This window comes from Danio rerio, chromosome 19 (assembly GCF_049306965.1).
Source record: "Danio rerio strain Tuebingen ecotype United States chromosome 19, GRCz12tu, whole genome shotgun sequence".
NCBI lineage: Eukaryota > Metazoa > Chordata > Actinopteri > Cypriniformes > Danionidae > Danio > Danio rerio.
The window spans coordinates 25,709,788-25,727,659 of record NC_133194.1 but is presented as its reverse complement, the minus strand read 5'-3'; the positions used below and the strand labels follow the sequence as shown (position 1 = coordinate 25,727,659).

The 17,872-nt window shown below is 36.1% G+C and overlaps 1 protein-coding gene across 1 annotated transcript; it reads right to left on the bottom strand.

Moving 5' to 3' along the window:
* Positions 1–5,500: 5,500 nt before the first annotated feature.
* On the bottom strand, positions 5,501–17,859 carry si:dkey-79i2.4. The gene is made up of 6 exons (XM_073931672.1): positions 17,720–17,859; positions 16,806–16,906; positions 11,754–13,444; positions 9,873–9,899; positions 9,025–9,592; positions 5,501–7,985 (listed from the first exon to the last, which is right to left on the bottom strand). Exons 2-6 carry the CDS (start codon positions 16,903–16,905, stop codon positions 7,366–7,368), a joined length of 3,006 nt encoding a protein of 1,001 aa, XP_073787773.1. The 5' UTR covers position 16,906; positions 17,720–17,859; the 3' UTR covers positions 5,501–7,365.
* Between the last annotated feature and the right edge of the window lie 13 nt (positions 17,860–17,872).

The window sequence follows — 17,872 nt, the reverse complement described above, 5'->3', positions numbered from 1 at the left end:
AGCTAGCTGTTATTAAACCTATTATTAAGAAACCGCAACTAGACCCCAACAACTTAGCTAACTATAGGCCTATTTCAAATCTTCCATTTATGTCTAAAATACTAGAAAAAGTTGTTTCTACTCAATTATGCTCCTTTCTGCAGACGAACAATATTTTTGAAGTGTTTCAGTCAGGTTTCAGGGCTCATCACAGTACAGAAACCGCATTAGTGAAAATAACCAATGATTTACTCTTAGCTGCTGACCAAGGGTGCGTCTCGCTATTAGTTTTACTCGATCTTAGTGTGGCATTTGACACCATTGACCACAATATCCTCATAAATCGCTTAAAGTCTACAGGTGTCCAGGGACAGGCTCTACAATGGTTTAAGTCATACTTAACTGACCGTTACCAGTTTGTGTATACTAATGGACAGCCTTCACAAGTCAGCCCAGTAAAGTATGGGGTGCCTCAAGGATCAGTTTTAGGCCCTTTGCTGTTTACAATTTACATGCTAACTCTGGGAGACATTATTAGAAGACATGGGATCAGCTTTCACTGCTATGCAGATGATACTCAATTATATATTTCAACTAAACCTGACGAGACGTCCCAACTAACTGAGTGTATCAAAGACATTAAAGACTGGATGACCAACAATTTTCTTCTCTTAAACTCCGACAAAACAGAATTATTACTTATTGGGCCTAAATCTTGTACACAGCAGATCTCGCAACTCAATCTACAATTAGAGGGATACAAAGTTAGCTTTAGCTCTACTATAAAAGATCTGGGTGTCATATTAGACAGCAATCTAACTTTTGAAAACCATATATCCCATGTCACAAAAACTGCCTTCTTTCATCTGAGAAATATCGCTAAATTACGAAATATGCTATCCATCTCAGATGCAGAAAAACTAGTCCATGCTTTTATGACTTCGAGGCTGAATTTCTGCAATGCTCTATTTGCTGGCTGCTCAGCGCCTCTATTAACAAACTTCAATTAGTACAAAATGCAGCTGCCAGAGTTATTACCAGGTCTAGAAAATATAATCATAACACCCCAATTTTATCCTCCTTACACTTGCTGCCTGTTAAGTTTCGTATTGAATTTTAAATATTACTTCTCACCTATAAAGCTTTAAATAATCTAGCTCCTGTTTATCTAACCAACCTTCTATTTCGCTACAATCCAACTCGCTCTTTAAGATCTCAAAACTTAGGGCTTCTGGTAGTACCTAGAATAGCAAAATCGAGTAAAGGAGGTCGAGCCTTCTCTTTCATGGCTCCTTCACCCTGGAATAGCCTTCCTGATAACGTCCGAGGCTCAGACACACTCTCCCAGTTCAAAACTAGATGAAAGACCTATCTGTTTAGTAAAGCATACACTCAATGCATCACCTAGCGGGTTCCCCACAGGCTTCTGCATCTTGCTTATATACACTATGAACAGCAGCTACGCTAATTATTCTCTTTATTCTCTATTTTCACCTGGGGAAATTCATCCCAAGGTCCTCAGATTATGCAGAGTCACTGATTGGATCCAAGACCAGCGACAAGATGATCCCAAGGTTTTCATATCCGGGACCAGGCCGTATCCTGAGCTGCTGCTGCGCGGATGGTCATGGGGAGTGGAGAACATGAGTCTGATTCCAGCGACGCTCCAGGGACAGACGAGTCTTTGCTGAAGCCATCTTCCAGCCTCCACCGCGGTGACTGAAGCTCTGTACAAGACTTTTGGCCAGCGGAGAAATTAAAATGGTCGTGCCCAACTGAGTCTGGTTCTCTCAAGGTTTTTTTTTCTTCACTCCTATCAGGTGAAGTTTTTTCTCCCTCTCCGCTGTAGCCACTGGCTCGCATGGTTCAGGATTGGTAGAGGTATGCATCGATGAATTTGCTCTTCAGTGTTTGAACTCTCAGTAAGGATTTTAAATCACACTGAACTGAGCTAAACTGAACTGAACTTAAACACTAAAAACTGAACTACACTGTTCCAGTTACTATGACTATTTATGTGAAGCTGCTTTGACACGATCTACATTGTAAAAGCGCTATACAAATAAAGCTGAATTGAATTAAATTGAATAAACAAACTCCTTAGCTCTAATAGAGTTTCTGTAAGTACTTCCAACTTTCAGGCTCTTTTTCTCATCCATCCTAAAGCAAATACAAATTGACTAATATTAGACTAACCAAGCTTTGTTAGATTAAACTAGCTTTTACACCCTTTAAAAAATAAAATACTTACTCGCACATCCATACGTAGACAGCGTGTGCGTTCCAAAACAGTATCCTCATCTTCTCGAGTTCGGCAGACTTCATGACGAGGAGGGATTTCACTGCCACACTACTTTTAAGAGAAGCCGTCTTTGCCCAATTAGGATACTAAGAGTATGCCCGACGGACACTTCATGGTTCTTGATAGTTTCAAGTTTGAAATTATTTGTGCCAATCACAAAGGAAGCCACCTTCACCTTCTCACCGCCATACAGCCTACAGCCCGAGCAGTACATCATTTCCCTGTCAGGGTCATGCACTAGCTATTCCCGACCCAATTTCCATTTGTCGTTAAATTGTATTTTTGTTTTTGTTTCAACTTGTTGATCATTACCAAGTTTTCTTTTTGTGTTTCTCCTGGTTTAGTTACTCCCTTTATGCGGCGCCACATAACTAACGTTAACTACTCGTTCAGTTAACTTTGTGTGACGTTAAGTATTGCGCATGCGTGAACACTGCTCATGGGAATTGTAGTTTTGTAGTCTCACATTGCAACTCGTTTTTATGTCACTTTACTTTTAAGAAGACTACAATTTTAAAAAAAAATTCAACCTGCCAGAGTGGTTAGTTAGAGTGTCTGTCTAACCCGCCACCGCTGAAATCTACCTGTATTTGGGGGGTTGGTGGGTGTTAATGTAAAGCCCTGGTAACATATAATTTTAACCAATGCTTAAAGTCTGAGCGGAAACACGATTGGTGTGACAGCATGTAAAGAGATATTATTCAAAACCAAGGACTTGAGAAATTAATGGATCAAATATTTTTCCGGCTCTAAATGCATTGGCTTCTGTCTTTCAAGTGATGAATGAATGACTCAAACCCGAGATGAACAGATCAAATCCTTTTCCGGCTTTAGCACAGTTCTGCACTCACCAAGCAGCACTGAACACCCTTTCACTGCTGCTGCTACTGGCCAGGATGCACTACTGATCTGGCTAATTTAGCATGTTGTTTGTTAGGATTGTTTGTTCATCTTTTCAACAGTCAAGAACATTCCAACATTTCATCTTGCCTGTCAGCTAGCTGTACAATCAGATTTAGTGCTGTAACGTAATACGCAGTGTATGAGCGACTGCTGAAATGCCTTAACGGCTTGAATGACTGTTTTTATTGATCTGGCAGCTCTGTCATCATTTGCTTCACCTTTGCAGAAATGGATTTTAATATTGTAACAAACAATTGGATTACTTTCTCGCACTAATCGAAATGCATCACACGACTGTTCATTTACCGCGAACTAGCAACATTGTTAGGTCTAGCTGCAAACAATGCAGGGATTAACCTGGACCCGCCATGACTAGCTGCGGCAATGTGCCACTGGTGCTTTCCTCCTTTCATGTGCGACTCGACGGCTTTAAGCCCCATGGTCCCTAACAAAAAACTCTTTTTAAATAAAAATACAGAATACCTCAATAACCGCGTAATGACAGCATGCAGGTGCAGACGGACATAAGTGTCTGTAGCCGACCTACCTTAATAAGTTAATAAATCACGGAGACTGTCAATTCTCTCCTGTTTCACACATAATACATTGATCAGCTATTAGATGTTTTACGGTGGACCACTGTGCTTCCCTATAGTCATTAAGCACACCCGCTGAAAATTTAATACCTACAGCAACTTTACGGTAAATTTAAGACAATTTAACACCTTCATTTCCCGGATTTTAATTTAAGACTTTTTAAGTACCCGCGGGAACCCTGGTGCATGCACGAATAAACAAATCACTGTAACACTTTACAATAAGGTTCATTAGTTAATGCATTTACTAATATGAATTAATCATGAAAAACACATGCACAGCATTTATTAATCATATTTAAACATTTACTAATGCATAATTAACATCCAAGTCCATGCTTGTTAACATTAGTTAATGCACCATGAGTGAACATGAACTAACAATGAACTACTGTATTTTCATTAAGTAACGTTAACTAGCATGAACAAATACAGTAGTAAAGGTATTGTTTATTGTTAGTTTATGTTAGTAAATGCATTAATTAACATTAACTAAAAAACCTTATTGTAAAATGTGACCCAAATCACTTAATTCAAGTCGTTTGTTCTTTCTTTTAGGTGAGTTCGACTTCATGCAACACTGCATAGATTGTCTTAAAGTGGTGCATGCTGGTTAAAAATTTAGTCTTGAGTTGATACTGTATCAATGCCATGTGACTGTCACATGTGGCATCAAAGTACCAAGACAGATGACGGATTCAGCCAGTGCAGCTTCTGAAGAGCGACTGCAGAACCTGCGAGGACGACACCGATAGTTCATGATTGGCCGAGTTCACCGCATGAAAACAACCACGTGTGTTTCGGGTTTATTATTGGACAAATTTAGTTTCACAAATTTCAAAACAAACAATTAACTTTTCATACAGTCTCTATCTTGTACACATCATGTTTATTAAAAGACTACAAATGAAGCGCGGTTTCAGCCGGTGATCAACGAGATTAGCCAAGCGCAGGCAAAGCAGTGAAACTGGACAGCAGAAATAAGGGAAAATAAGAGAGTAATATAAACAAAAATGAATAGGCCTTCTACTTGTTTGAATATGCTAAAGCGGGGGTTGCATTTATGTACATTTATGGATATAAAGCTTTCCAATATATTTTAGTGTAAAACCCTAAACAAGGTGTTTTGATTAAGTCTTAAACAATGATTAAGATTGTTTTGGATAAAGAAAGCATTTTCAAAAGCCCTTTAATCCAAAAAGATTGAACACTTTTAGTAAACATTTCCCAGAAAGAGCAGGTACATCAATGTCACTTTTCAAACTTGTGGATAAATGGCTTGACAGGAAAAAAAAAGTATAATAATCTAAATCAATTTAAAATGTCTGTGCAGTGTCAATCCGTACAAAATTTCTAAACAGCATGCACTGCTTTAAGACAGATTTCGATTAATCTGCGCAGCACTGCATGAAGTCAAACACACCTATTGGCTTATGTCTTTATTATGAAGAACGAATGACTCAAACCGAGGACTCGAGAGATATATGGATCAAATCCTTTTCCGGCTCTAAATACATATGATTGGCTTCTGTCTTTTATGTGATGAAAAAATGACTCAAACTAAGGATTTAGGAGATGAACGAATCAAATCCTCTACCGGCTCTAAATGCATAGGATTGGCTTCTGTCTTTCACGTGATGAACGAATGACTCAAACCGAGGACTCGAAATAAACAGATCAAATCTTTTTCTGGCACAAAATACATATGATTGGTTTCTGTCTTTCATGTCATGAATGAATGACTCAAACCGAGGACTTTTTAAAAAATCTGTTTTAAGTTGAACATACAAACAAAATAGTACATACTTACAATATGTCATCTCAAGGTTGAGTAATAAAATAGGCAAACATAATGTGCATCTTAAGAACAAAAAAAAACTGTTTTTTTTTTTGTTTTATAAATTGCAATAAAATAAATGAAATAAAAATAAAAAAGAGGCTTTAAAAATTAAATGATAAAAATGCAGAAAATAGATAAGCTTAAGGGCCTTTTATCATTCACTTATTTTACAGATTTGCAAAGAAGTTTTATCTCATTCAACCACTGTTTACATAGGTGTAGTTTTTTTTAATAATTTATTTATAAGGATTTTTTATACATTTGCACAAAACAGAAAAAACAGTCAACAACAACAAAACAAAATATACAAAAAACATCCCCAACACAACTTTCCCTTTTGTGGCTTTAACAGAAGATAAACATAGCAGGTTACAGTGAGATGAAAGAGAAATGATTTTAAAAAATAATGAGGCGGTCATTATATGGGATTAAATATCCTCCTGCTCTAAAAATTGTATTGTACAAAATTGTCAAAGTATGTAAGAAAGAGAATCCATGTTTTAAAAAAAAAAAAAAATATATATATATATATATATATATATTTTTTTTTTATAAATTAGATTTTTTCAATCTGAATAAAATATATCACGTCTTTAATCCATCTACTATGTGTTAGGGCATCAGTTTTTTTTTTTTCCAATACAGAAGAATAAAACTCCTTGCCAATAGCATGGTAAAAGCTATTACTCTACATACTTCTTCTATAAGCACAATATTTTCAGGACTGGTTCCAAAAAATGCCAACAGGGGTTCAGGTTCTATAGGAAAACCATACATACAACTAAATGATTGAAAAATATTTTTCCAAAACCTCCCTAGATTTGGGCAGAATCAAAACATGTGGCCAGCTGTGGCATGTGAATTTGACCATCTACTGCAAGCTGGACTAATAGTAGGATAGATCCTAGACAACTTTAAATTGGTAAAATGTAACCTGTGAAGTATTTTAAATTGAATAAGGGCATGTCTAGTACAGTGTGATTATGAGTGTACTTTATTTAAAATACCATTCCATTCTGAATCGGTGAAGTCTCTGCTCAAGTCAAGCTGCCAAGAGGTTTTAATGTTCAAGACTTTGAAGATCTATTGTACAAATTAAAGAGTATATAAGAGAAATTAGTCTACAAATCTACATCAATTACTGAGGCAGCAGGAAATTCAGGAAAGGATGTAAATTTTGACTCAACAAAGCTTCATATTTGCAGAAATCTGAAAAAATTGATTTTGGACAGAGAAAAAATATGGGCACGCTCTTCAAAGAAGCAGAAAATATTATTAATGAATAAATCTTTCAGGCATTTAATCCCCTTCTCCTCCCACACCTGAAATGAGTCCATACATGATGGGGCAAATAAACAGTTAGGGGCAATAGGACCTGCAATAGAGAGAGCCTGAAAGCCAAAATGCTTTCTAAACTGTGGCCACATTTTTAGTGTATGTACAACTATTGGATTAAAAAAAGTCATGTAACCTTTGTGAAATTGGAAGTGATGCACATATCAAAGATTTAGGAGAAACTCTGGAACAAGCTATTTTACCCTGTACCCACAGCGGAATTGATACTGGGTCTCAAAAAGAAACCCAGTACACAATTCTTTAAATGTTGCTTTCCCAGTAGTAAAAAAAAAAAAAAAAAAAAAAAAAAATTGGCAGTGCCATGCCTCATTGGGATTTACCAGCATGCCATTTTCAGATCTCTCCATAGATGTTCAAAAGAATTTAGGTCTGGGCTCCATCTTAAACATTTACACTTCAGTCTCCAGTAATGCTATTATCACATTTCTGATGTCTTCTGCTATGACATTCAGAGCTGTCTTCAGCATTGATGAGACTGCCACACTGGACTTTATTTTTTTTATTTCAGTGCCAATAAATGGCATGAAGCTCAAAAAATACTCATTTTCAATTTTAGGAACTTCAGCCTCCAGCAAGTTTATTATTAAAGATGTGTTTATTCCATAACACAGGGGAGACTTCATCAGACTCTTCAGTTCCTCTATGGTTTTCCCAGATCGTTCACAGAGTTTCTGTAGACTCTGATCATCCAGACCAAACTCACTGTAGTACTTTGTCAACTCTTCTGCTATGATGTCTACATTCACAGAAATTGAAAGACCCGGGAGGTGAACATCAGTGATAGCGACAGACTGCTCTGTTACTCTTTCAATGTTTCTCTTAAGAGTATCCTTCCTTTGCTCAATAACCTCCTGTTTGACATTTAGCAAAGCTGACTTGAGCAGAATTCTCTTACACTTGAGAATCTCTTTCTCCATCATCTCCTGCAGCAGATTTAAATCATACTTTCCAAGGTCCCATCCAGAAATCAGGAACACAACAGGATATTCTATCCCAATCTTTCTCAGACCTATAAAAAGAGACATGACAGGGCATCAGTAACTAAGGCATAAATTTAGATATATTTTATAATTATCAGCATGCATATTATTATTACTATTCTTATTATAAAGTGGAGAAACTACTATCCTATCCCTATAGGATTTTCCCATAGGCTTTTCGAAGATTGCAAATAATAAGCTCTGTGTTCAAACACAGTTCATTACACTTACACGTTTTGTCCAGCCGGATAATCCACACACGAAAATACAATTATGAATATTGCTATTATTAATTTTGCCTTGTAAAATATATTCATGTTATTCACCTGATTTGACAGATCCCCCCACCTCAAATGCCCTCCTCCCCCATTCGCTGTTTACTTTCATTTTCTTCCACAATTCCCCAACTCTCTTTACTTTCAACTGCAACAACCCCGCTGCTCTTTACTTTTATCCATGACACCCCTCTGCCATCCCATGCCAAAGCCACTCCCCCTCCCCGCTCTTGACTTTCGTGCGTGATACCTCTACATCCAAGGGTCACATGCCGGATCCGTTACTCTGATCTGTTCCGGAACCTCGCAACACACAAGTTAAGCACTGGACAGTATAAAGTAGGAGCGAGTTTGAACCGTAATATGCCACGGTCACACTAGAGTTTGAGCATGCAAAATTCTGTCGTACGACACTGCGAAAAGGAGTGGGATTAAACAAGACGATTGGACATTAAAAAAGTGATTGGTCCATATTTTATGTTTTGATCTTTGACTGGCCTCATGCAATCACATGATGAGATTTTGCATGTCAGAGTTCACCAAGTGATCTGCAAAATTTTTGAACGAGCTTGCATTTGCAGTCTGTCACATTTGCATGCATATGAATGGAAGTGTGACTGTGGCTTTACTATGGTCCTCTTGTTTTTCTCTGTCATCAATCCTACTTTTATACTTTCGCTCCTCCTGTTGGACAAGAGACAGGTGGCACACACAGGTGATCCTCATCAGTACTTGTGTCACTTGCCACATTCTGAAAACAAAAGTATTTTGTCATATGAACTGAGCAACTAACCATTTTCGCAGTCTTCTCGGATGGAATCCAGTGTCTTTTTCTGGTCAAAGTTCTTCTTCTTCTTCTCAGCTGTAATGCTTGCATCAATTTTGGAGCGAACAAAGTAAAACTTCTTCCCCATCCTCATGATCCCTTTGGCCAGCTGAGTGTGGCATTCTCTGAATCGATCTGAAGCGATGATGATGAAAAAATCATAGCGCTCAAACTCAACCAACTCGAGATACTTATCGGCTTTGAAATTTGGTGTTCCAATGCCAGGAAGATCCCACAATTTCACATTTTCATATTTTGGATGAAAATAAACTTCCGGCTCTGCAGTGGTCACCACTGAACTGGTTTTAGCAGAGCCCTCGTCTTCATCTCCTAAACCCCTGAATGCATTGACAAATGTGGACTTTCCAGAACCAGATTCTCCTGTCACACCAATGTTAAGTACAAGAGAAGTCTCCTTAAAATAATTGCTGATTGTGCCAAATGCTGTTGGCAGATCTTGGGTGTATAAGATTTCTTTGATCTCCTTGAGCTTATCTTCTACTTTTATTTCATACAAATGTTCTAAAGCATCCACCTACAAAATTAAAACATTGATCAAGTGGTTTGGGATACAATTATATTAATTTATTTTTGCTTAATGCTGCCATAAGAAAGGGTATTTGGTAAATAAATAACATGAATTAGTGTGGGGTGAACTGGTGTAAATTGCAGATTATATAATCATTACTGTATTTACATTATTGTACTTGCACTTGAACAAAAGGGTTGTTGTCTTGGTATGAGGTATGAAATATCAAAAGAGCATAAATTAACCCATGCTTAAATACCCTTTTCATCAAAAAGATGTGACTTACCGGTAACAGCTGTGTTCCTTTTATTGCCTTAAAAAAAATATATTCACACAAGTTATCAAGTTTATTAAAAGAAACCTTCTGTGTATACTTGACATTTTTTGCATATTTATTTTTTAACTAATCTTCTGTTGATATTTTACAGTCCATCCGGAAAGTATTCATAAAAATAAAAAACCTGAAAAATCACACTGTAGAGAGGTAAGCATGATCGAACACCCAATAAAGGGGGAGAGCATGCTCAGAGCCCGGCGGCTAATCAGCAGGCCAATCAGAAATAATAAGCAACACCTGTTTATTCTAGTGATTGGGCCGGAGAGACACCCGTCTTAAGGAGAACGGGAGGAACAGTCGGGAGAGAGAGCTGAGCGACGGCCACACAGTGGGAGCTGTCATTTGTTGCACCTTAAAATAAAAAGATTGTTACTTATTTCAACGCCGACCCTGTCTTCTTCTTCCCACACAAAGAACCTTTGTTACACACACGTACATAAGTATTCACAGCTTTAGCAATGAAGCTCTAAATTGAGCTCAGGTACATTCTGTTTCCACTGATCATTCTTGAGATGATTTAGCAGCTTAATTGGAGTTTACCTGTGGTAAATTCAGTTAATTGGACATGATTTGAAAAGTCATACACCTGTCTATATAAGGCTCCTGGGTTGACAGTGCATGTCAAAGCACAAACCAACCATGAAGACAAAGGAATTGTCTGTAGACCTCAGAGACAGGATTGTTTGCTACAAAAAAAAATTCTGCTGCTCTGAAAGTTCTAATGAGCACAGTGGCCTCCACATCCATAAGTGGAAGATGTTTGGACTGTTCCTAGAGCTGCCGGCCATCTTAGCTGAGTGATCAGGGAAGAAGGGCCTTAATAGGGAAGGTGATCAATAACATGATGGTCACTCTGTCTGAGCTGCAGCGTTCTTCTGTGAAGAGAAGATAACCTTACAGAAGGACAACCATCTGTGAAGCAATTAATTAGTCGGGCCTGTATGGTAGAGTGGTCAGATGAAAGCCATTCCCTGCCTGAAATTTGCAAAAAGGTATCTAACGGACTCTAAGACCATAATAAACAAAATTCTCTGGTCTGATGAGACTAAAATTTAACTCTTTGGAGTGAATGCCAGGCCTTACATTTGGAGAAAATGCCACTGCTTATCACCAAGCTAACACCATCCCTACAGTGAAGCATGGTGGTAGCAGTATCATGCTGTGGGAATGTTTTTTAGTAGTAGGAACTGGAAGAATAGTCAGGATAGAGGGACAGATGAATGCAGCAATGTACAGAGACATCCTGAATGAAAACCTGCTTTAGAGTGCTATTGACCTCAGACTGGGGCGACGGTTCATCTTTCAGCAGTACAATAACCCAAAGTACACCGCCAAAATATCAATGGAGTGGCCTCACAACAATTTGGTGATTGTCCTTGAGTGGCCCAGCCCAGACCTGAATCCTATTGAACATCTCTGGAGAGATCTGAAAATGGCTGTACACCATCCTTTCCCATCCAACCTGATTGAGCTTGAGAGTACTGCAAAGAGGAATGGGCAAAAATTCCCAAAGACAAGTGTGCCAAGCTTGTGGCATCATATTCAAAATGACTTGAGGCTGTAATTACTGCCAAAGGTGCATCAACAAAGTATTGAGCAAAGTCTGTGAATACTTATGTACACGTGATTTTTCAGGTTTTTTATTTTTAATACACTTGCAACAATTTCAAAAAATATTTTTCACATCGTCATTATGGGCTATTGTGTGTAGAATTTTGAGGAAATATATGAATTTAATCAATTTTGGAATAAGGCTGTAACATAAAAAATGTGGAAAAAGTGAAGCGCTGTGAATACTTTCCGGATGCACTGTATGAGTGACAATCCTACCTTTCTGATGACACTGATGACATCGCTGTCTACACTGTAGCTCAGTTTTCCAATTGATGTACATTTAATCTCATACTCCGTGTCTGGACTGAGATCAGTCAAAGTAACTGTATCTTGGCTTTGCATCAGAGGCTGAGATTTCCATTCTGTCTCTGTTTTCATTTTGTACTGCAGCTTAGTCTCCACTGTATCTGGACATGGTGAAGGTACTTTTAAAACCACTTTGTCACCTCTGACCTTTTCAGCAATAGGACAGGCTGGCTTTGTTGGAGGTGTAAAACAAATGGCTTCATCACTTCCCTTTTCATACAGGAGAATGCAGGAACCTGGATTATTTTCCATTTCCTTTGAGGTAGCAATAAACTTGACTGGTTTGTGAACTTTTAAATTGATCATGCTTTTAAACAACTGCAAGTTGCTCCTCATTGTATTTTTGATTTCAGGGGTGAGCCATGTAGTTTGCGAGAAATCAGAGATGCTCCCATTTTTTTTCATTGATGAAGGACTCAGGTAGGTCTTTTGTTTCGAAATGAGCACATCCAACCTCTCAAAGGATGTGAAAGTGTAACAGAGCAAATTTTCAACTTCCAGATCCATCAAACTTTTATCTAGGTTGTCTTCTACCTTTGCTCCAGATTCATTCAGCTGTCTGAGCAACGTTTTAATGATGTTTGATTCATTTTCTTTCTCTTTCAGCCACTGTTCCAGGTCACTTCTTCTGAATGGAGATTCTTCATGCTCACACAGAAGATCAATCAGAGCTGAATCCTTTTCCATGTCCCCACGAATCTTTGGCAAAAGAATCCCAAGCTGTTTCATCAGACTCAACTTGTAGTTGTGACAGTTTTGCTTCATGTTTTTTACTTTGATATTAAATGCAGCAAAGGTCAAAGCAGGTGTGTCTTTCAGGAGATCTCCACATTTCATCTCAGTTGAATTTAGACTCTCAATTACTGATTCAAAGTTTTTGATTAGAGTTATGTTTATGTATCTTTGAAGTTTTGCAGCTCTTGAGTGTAGTTTGTCTAAGGGATAAAGCCACACTCTCAATGGAACGACCAGTTCTTTGTTCTCTCCCAACATTTTTGGGAGATCGGCATAAACCTTTAAAGCATCCTCAAAAGAGGTTGGATTAGATTGGAGCTGAAAATCACCATAAAATGTGCAACTGAATTTTTGGAATGCATTTTTCTGACTGTCATTAATGCTCAAGTCAATGTTAGCACCAACTGAAATGCCCTTTAGTTTATTCAAAGCAACTTGTACTTCTGCAGCTATGGTGCTTTCATTTTCATCTGATGAAACTTCTCTGTCAAACACAAAGCAAGCATCAGCCCCATACAGCACTGCTGTCACTACATGTGTTGCTGTGTCATTCTCAAAGACCTCATGGTGGGATATATTTCCAGAAGCCAAGTGATTCATGGTCAGTTCTTCAAATTTAGACGTTGAATGATAATGCAAGGTCAGTCTTTGCTGTTTGAAGGACATCTTAGTATCATTAAGATACTTGGCTGCTCCACTAACATGAAGGAGTCCACCTAAAAGACTAAACTCCAGACAGGAGTCAATGTTAAATATGCTAGATTTGTCTTCAATAGAGTCTGAAGTGGAGACTTTGAAATCTGTATTGATTTGAGGGCGAGTGTGAATGCTCTGCTGTAGCTGCTCTTTATCCCAAAGGGTGATACCTGTAGAATAAAGAACATATTTAAAATATACAGTCTATATATATATATATATATGTAATATATAAGTATTTTTATTAAGTATGCATGCATGTATTTGGAATTTTTTTTATTTATATTTAGATATAAAATATGTATGTAAAATAAATATCTATGTAAAGAATGTTTTGTAAAGTTTTTCATGTATGTATCATATATACGTAATAAATAAATAAATATAAAACACAAGTGTGTAGCTGTAATTGTCACTGGTGGGACACTAAGGCACGTCTTAAGGCAACGTACATATATATATAGTTGAAGTCAGAATTATTAGCCCCCCTGAATTACTAGCGCCCCTGTTTATTTTTTTCCCCAATTTCTATTTAATGGAGGCAGATTGTTTCAGCACATTTCTAACCATAAAAGTTTTAAAAAATTATTTCTATTAACTGATTTGTTTTAGCTTTTCCATGATGGCAGTAAATAATATTTGACTAGATATTTTTCAAAACACTTCTCTACAGCTTAAAGTGACATTTAAAGGCTAACTAGGTTAATAAGGTAAACTAGGCAGGTTAGGGTAATTAGGCAAGTTATTATTGATATATAATGGTCATATAATGATGGTTTGTTCTGTAGACTATCGAAAAAAAAATAGCTTAAAGGGGCTAATAATTTTGTCCCCCAAATTATTATTTTTTTTAATTAATAACTGTTTTTATTCTAACCGAAATAAAAGAAATAAGACTTTCTCCAGAAGAAAAATATTATCAGACATACTGTGAAAATTTCCCTGCTCTGTTAAAAATCATTTGGGAAATATTTAAAAAAGAAAAAAATATCAAAAAGGGCCAATAATTCTGACTTCAACTATATATATATATATATATATATATATATATATATATATATATATATATATATATATATATATATATATGCATGTGTGTGTGTGTGTGTGTGTAAAACAAAAGCCATTTTTTCCTTTCGTATTGAAATTCCAGAGACAGTTTATTCTGAAAGAGAGCCGAACTCAAACAAAAACAAAAAAGATGTTAATCCAAAACAAATTTAACAAAAAAGCGATTGAAAACTGATTGTCATTTTCTAATTGTCTGATTGTCAGACTCTAAATCAGAGTCTCCCTCAACTATTTTATAAAGAATCCTCTCTGCTTCAGTTCTGCCGCCTACAACATGCAATCATTATTTACATTAAGATGGTCCTGGTGTCCGCTATAGTGGACATTTAAAAAAAGGATGATATTTTGAAACACAAACAAGTTAACAGCTTTGAAAGCTAAATGTATTGCTCCTGACACTTTAATAATCAAATATATATGTAATAAATAAAAAAAAACTATTAAAAAGCTCAATTTTACATACTTCTTTCCTGCCCATAAAATGTGCTTTTTTGTATGTCAGCCATTTTGTATGCGGTGTAAGAAGTGGTTCCTAGCATGCCAGCCAATCAAATGACATATCACTAGAAAGCCCTGGTAGTCCTCTGCACAGTACAACAAAAATTAACAGAGTAGCTCAAAAATTATAATAATGATAAATAAATAAAAAAATTTTTATGAAAACGCAATTGCACTAAAGAGGACACAAGTCAATGGACGGGTTCTCAGGAGGATTTATACAGGACTTGACATTAACTTTTTTGATCACCAGCCTTGGTGGCTAGTAGAATTCTAATATTACTAGCCCTTCGCCATTTTATCTAGCCACAATTATTTTATATGCATGAATTTGACTTTGACATGCTAAAATTACTTGATTTAGATGTTGTGTTGTCCACATGCCTCCTCATTTGCATGAGCTTGCTCAATGTGCATAAGCCAATGGGTTGTGTTGCAATGCAATTAGTTTTTATTCTACATGACTTTTTTTAGGTCTCAAAATTAAAAATTTACCCAATTTCTCTCTGACCACACCAAAAAGAAAAAATTAATTCTTTGCCACAAATTTTAAATGTGTCAAAACAAGCTAAATGTACCTGCACATGTACTTTTTGTTCAACAAAACTTTTTTTATTTTTTTTTAAATGACGTTTTAAAAAGATCTATTGTCCTGTATCTAAAATATGCACAGTAATCTGGCCTGGCCAGATTAGCAGTTACTACACATAAACAGGGAGTTATTCTCTTGTTAAAGCAATGTTATTGTAAAGAATGATAATTAAACTATATTAACAAAAATAACTGTAATCAAAATAAAGCTGGTGAAAACATACCGTGTGTGATAGTAAAATGATGATCACTTTCACACACTTAATATTAGGCCTGTTAATTTGTTCAAAGAATAATTCAAACAAAAGCAGTTACTGCTGTTGCTTACAAAAGGATGTATGTATATATATTTTTTTCAATCTTAAGCTCTAGAAAGCAGCAGAACTGAGGGTGCACAAGCATTTTGTCTATTCTAGAGAGAATCTACCAAAGCAGTTGCGTTTACTCTACACACGGTTTATTTTCGCAAGTAAACGGTTCTATATTCTATATTTGCGTCTATATTAACCATGTGCATGTTATCATCCTTTCATTATCACACACGGTATGTTTCACCTGCTTTCTTTTTGCTTAGTTATTTTTGTTAATATGGTTTAATGATATTTTTTTACAATAACATTGGTTTAATGGGAGATTACTCCCCGTTTAAGTGTAGTTTACTGCTGATCTGGGACCTTTTGCCAGGACCGATTACTGTGCATATTTTAGATACATGACAATAATTCTTTTTTTTAAAGATTTTATGTTTTTTTAAAGAAAAGTTTTGTTGAATTAAAAAGTGCAACTATACAGTAATATTTTCTTTGTTTTGACACATTAAAACATTGTAAATACTTATTTGTTGTGGTCAGAGATAAATTTGGTAAATCCTTAATTTTGAGCCCTGCAAAGTCGTGAAATAAAAACTGATTGCATTGCGACACAACCCATTTGCTCATGCACTCAGAGCAAGCTAATACACAACACACACAAGAAGTTAAATGAATGAGGAGGCATGTTGCGGACATAACACAACATCTAAATCAAGTCATCTCGGCATTTCAAAGTCAAATTTATGCATATAAAATATGTTTCCCAACAAAAGAAGTGTGGCTAGTGAAAATGTAGAGTGGCTAGTAATGTTAGAAATCTACTAGCCACAGTGGCTGGTGATCAAAAAAGTTGTGTGTGTGTGTGTGTGTGTGTGTGTGTGTGTGTGTGTGTATATATATATATATATATATACATATATATATATATATATATATATATATATATATATATATATATATATATATATATATATATATATATATATATATAGCAGTCCAAAATCAGTTTTTTATTTTATTCTGTGTTATTTCTCTGTCACATGGTATTTGTTGTGCATACCTGGTACTAGTGCATCTTTTCTGCAGTCATACAGCATCCCAAGTTGGAAGGGTCTACCAAGAGCAGCAGTTTCAATTACATTCACGCCCACTGAATCCATACTAAATTAGAGAAAGAAAAATACCTAAATATAATATTGGACAATGGTATTGTTAATTAATTTGTAACTTTCACAACATATATTTTTGCATTTACAGGAATTCTGAAGTCTGGTGCATATGTTTTGCCTACAGCACCACGCTGTGGCCGTTTACTGAATGCATGAGTCACACAGAGGCGTAGTTGGCACGCTTGTTGTTTTGCTGTTTGCTGAAGCGACGGGTATTCTGAGAAAAATACTTTGAACCCATAGCAAATAGCAGTCAGGCAGTTTGGCAGAGATAATATTGTCAAATCAAAGTCTAGTGAATTGGTAGATTAAATCTTAGAATGATTAAATGAACGCTTGGTTTTGAAAAGTTGTGGGCTATTAATAAACCTTTTTAATACATGAAAGAAATAACAGAAAAATACAAAATGCTACACATAATACAACTTATAGCTTATATTTTGTAAAAGTTTGCATAAAACATATATTTGAATAATAAGAAAAAGTTGGGTTCTTTAACACTTAGTCAATGTGCCTAGATTTACTTTTGGTACATAAATAAAATCGATCTGGAACTTTATTATTCTACAAAGATTGCTTTGGTTATTAAAGTAGTTTGTTTTCAATTTTTACAACTTTGATATTGGACTGCCCTATAGCTACTCTGCATCTCTGTCATATATTTATTTTCTTGAACGGCCACGCATGACCCTGTCACAATTAGCAACATGCTAACTAGCCAAACCAAGAAATTGTGTTGAACAACCATGACTCCCAATTCCTTAGATTACAGGATAAAAAAGTAAATACAATTGAACAACCTTACCTTTATGCGTGATACAAAACAAATAGAAGTACAGTTGTATTTTGTACAAACATGAAATAGTCTTTCACAATGAAGTCTTTAAGCAACTTTACCAATGGGTAAAAATGGATTTCAAGCAAACCGAAAGCAATCTTACTGGTGAAACCAGAAATT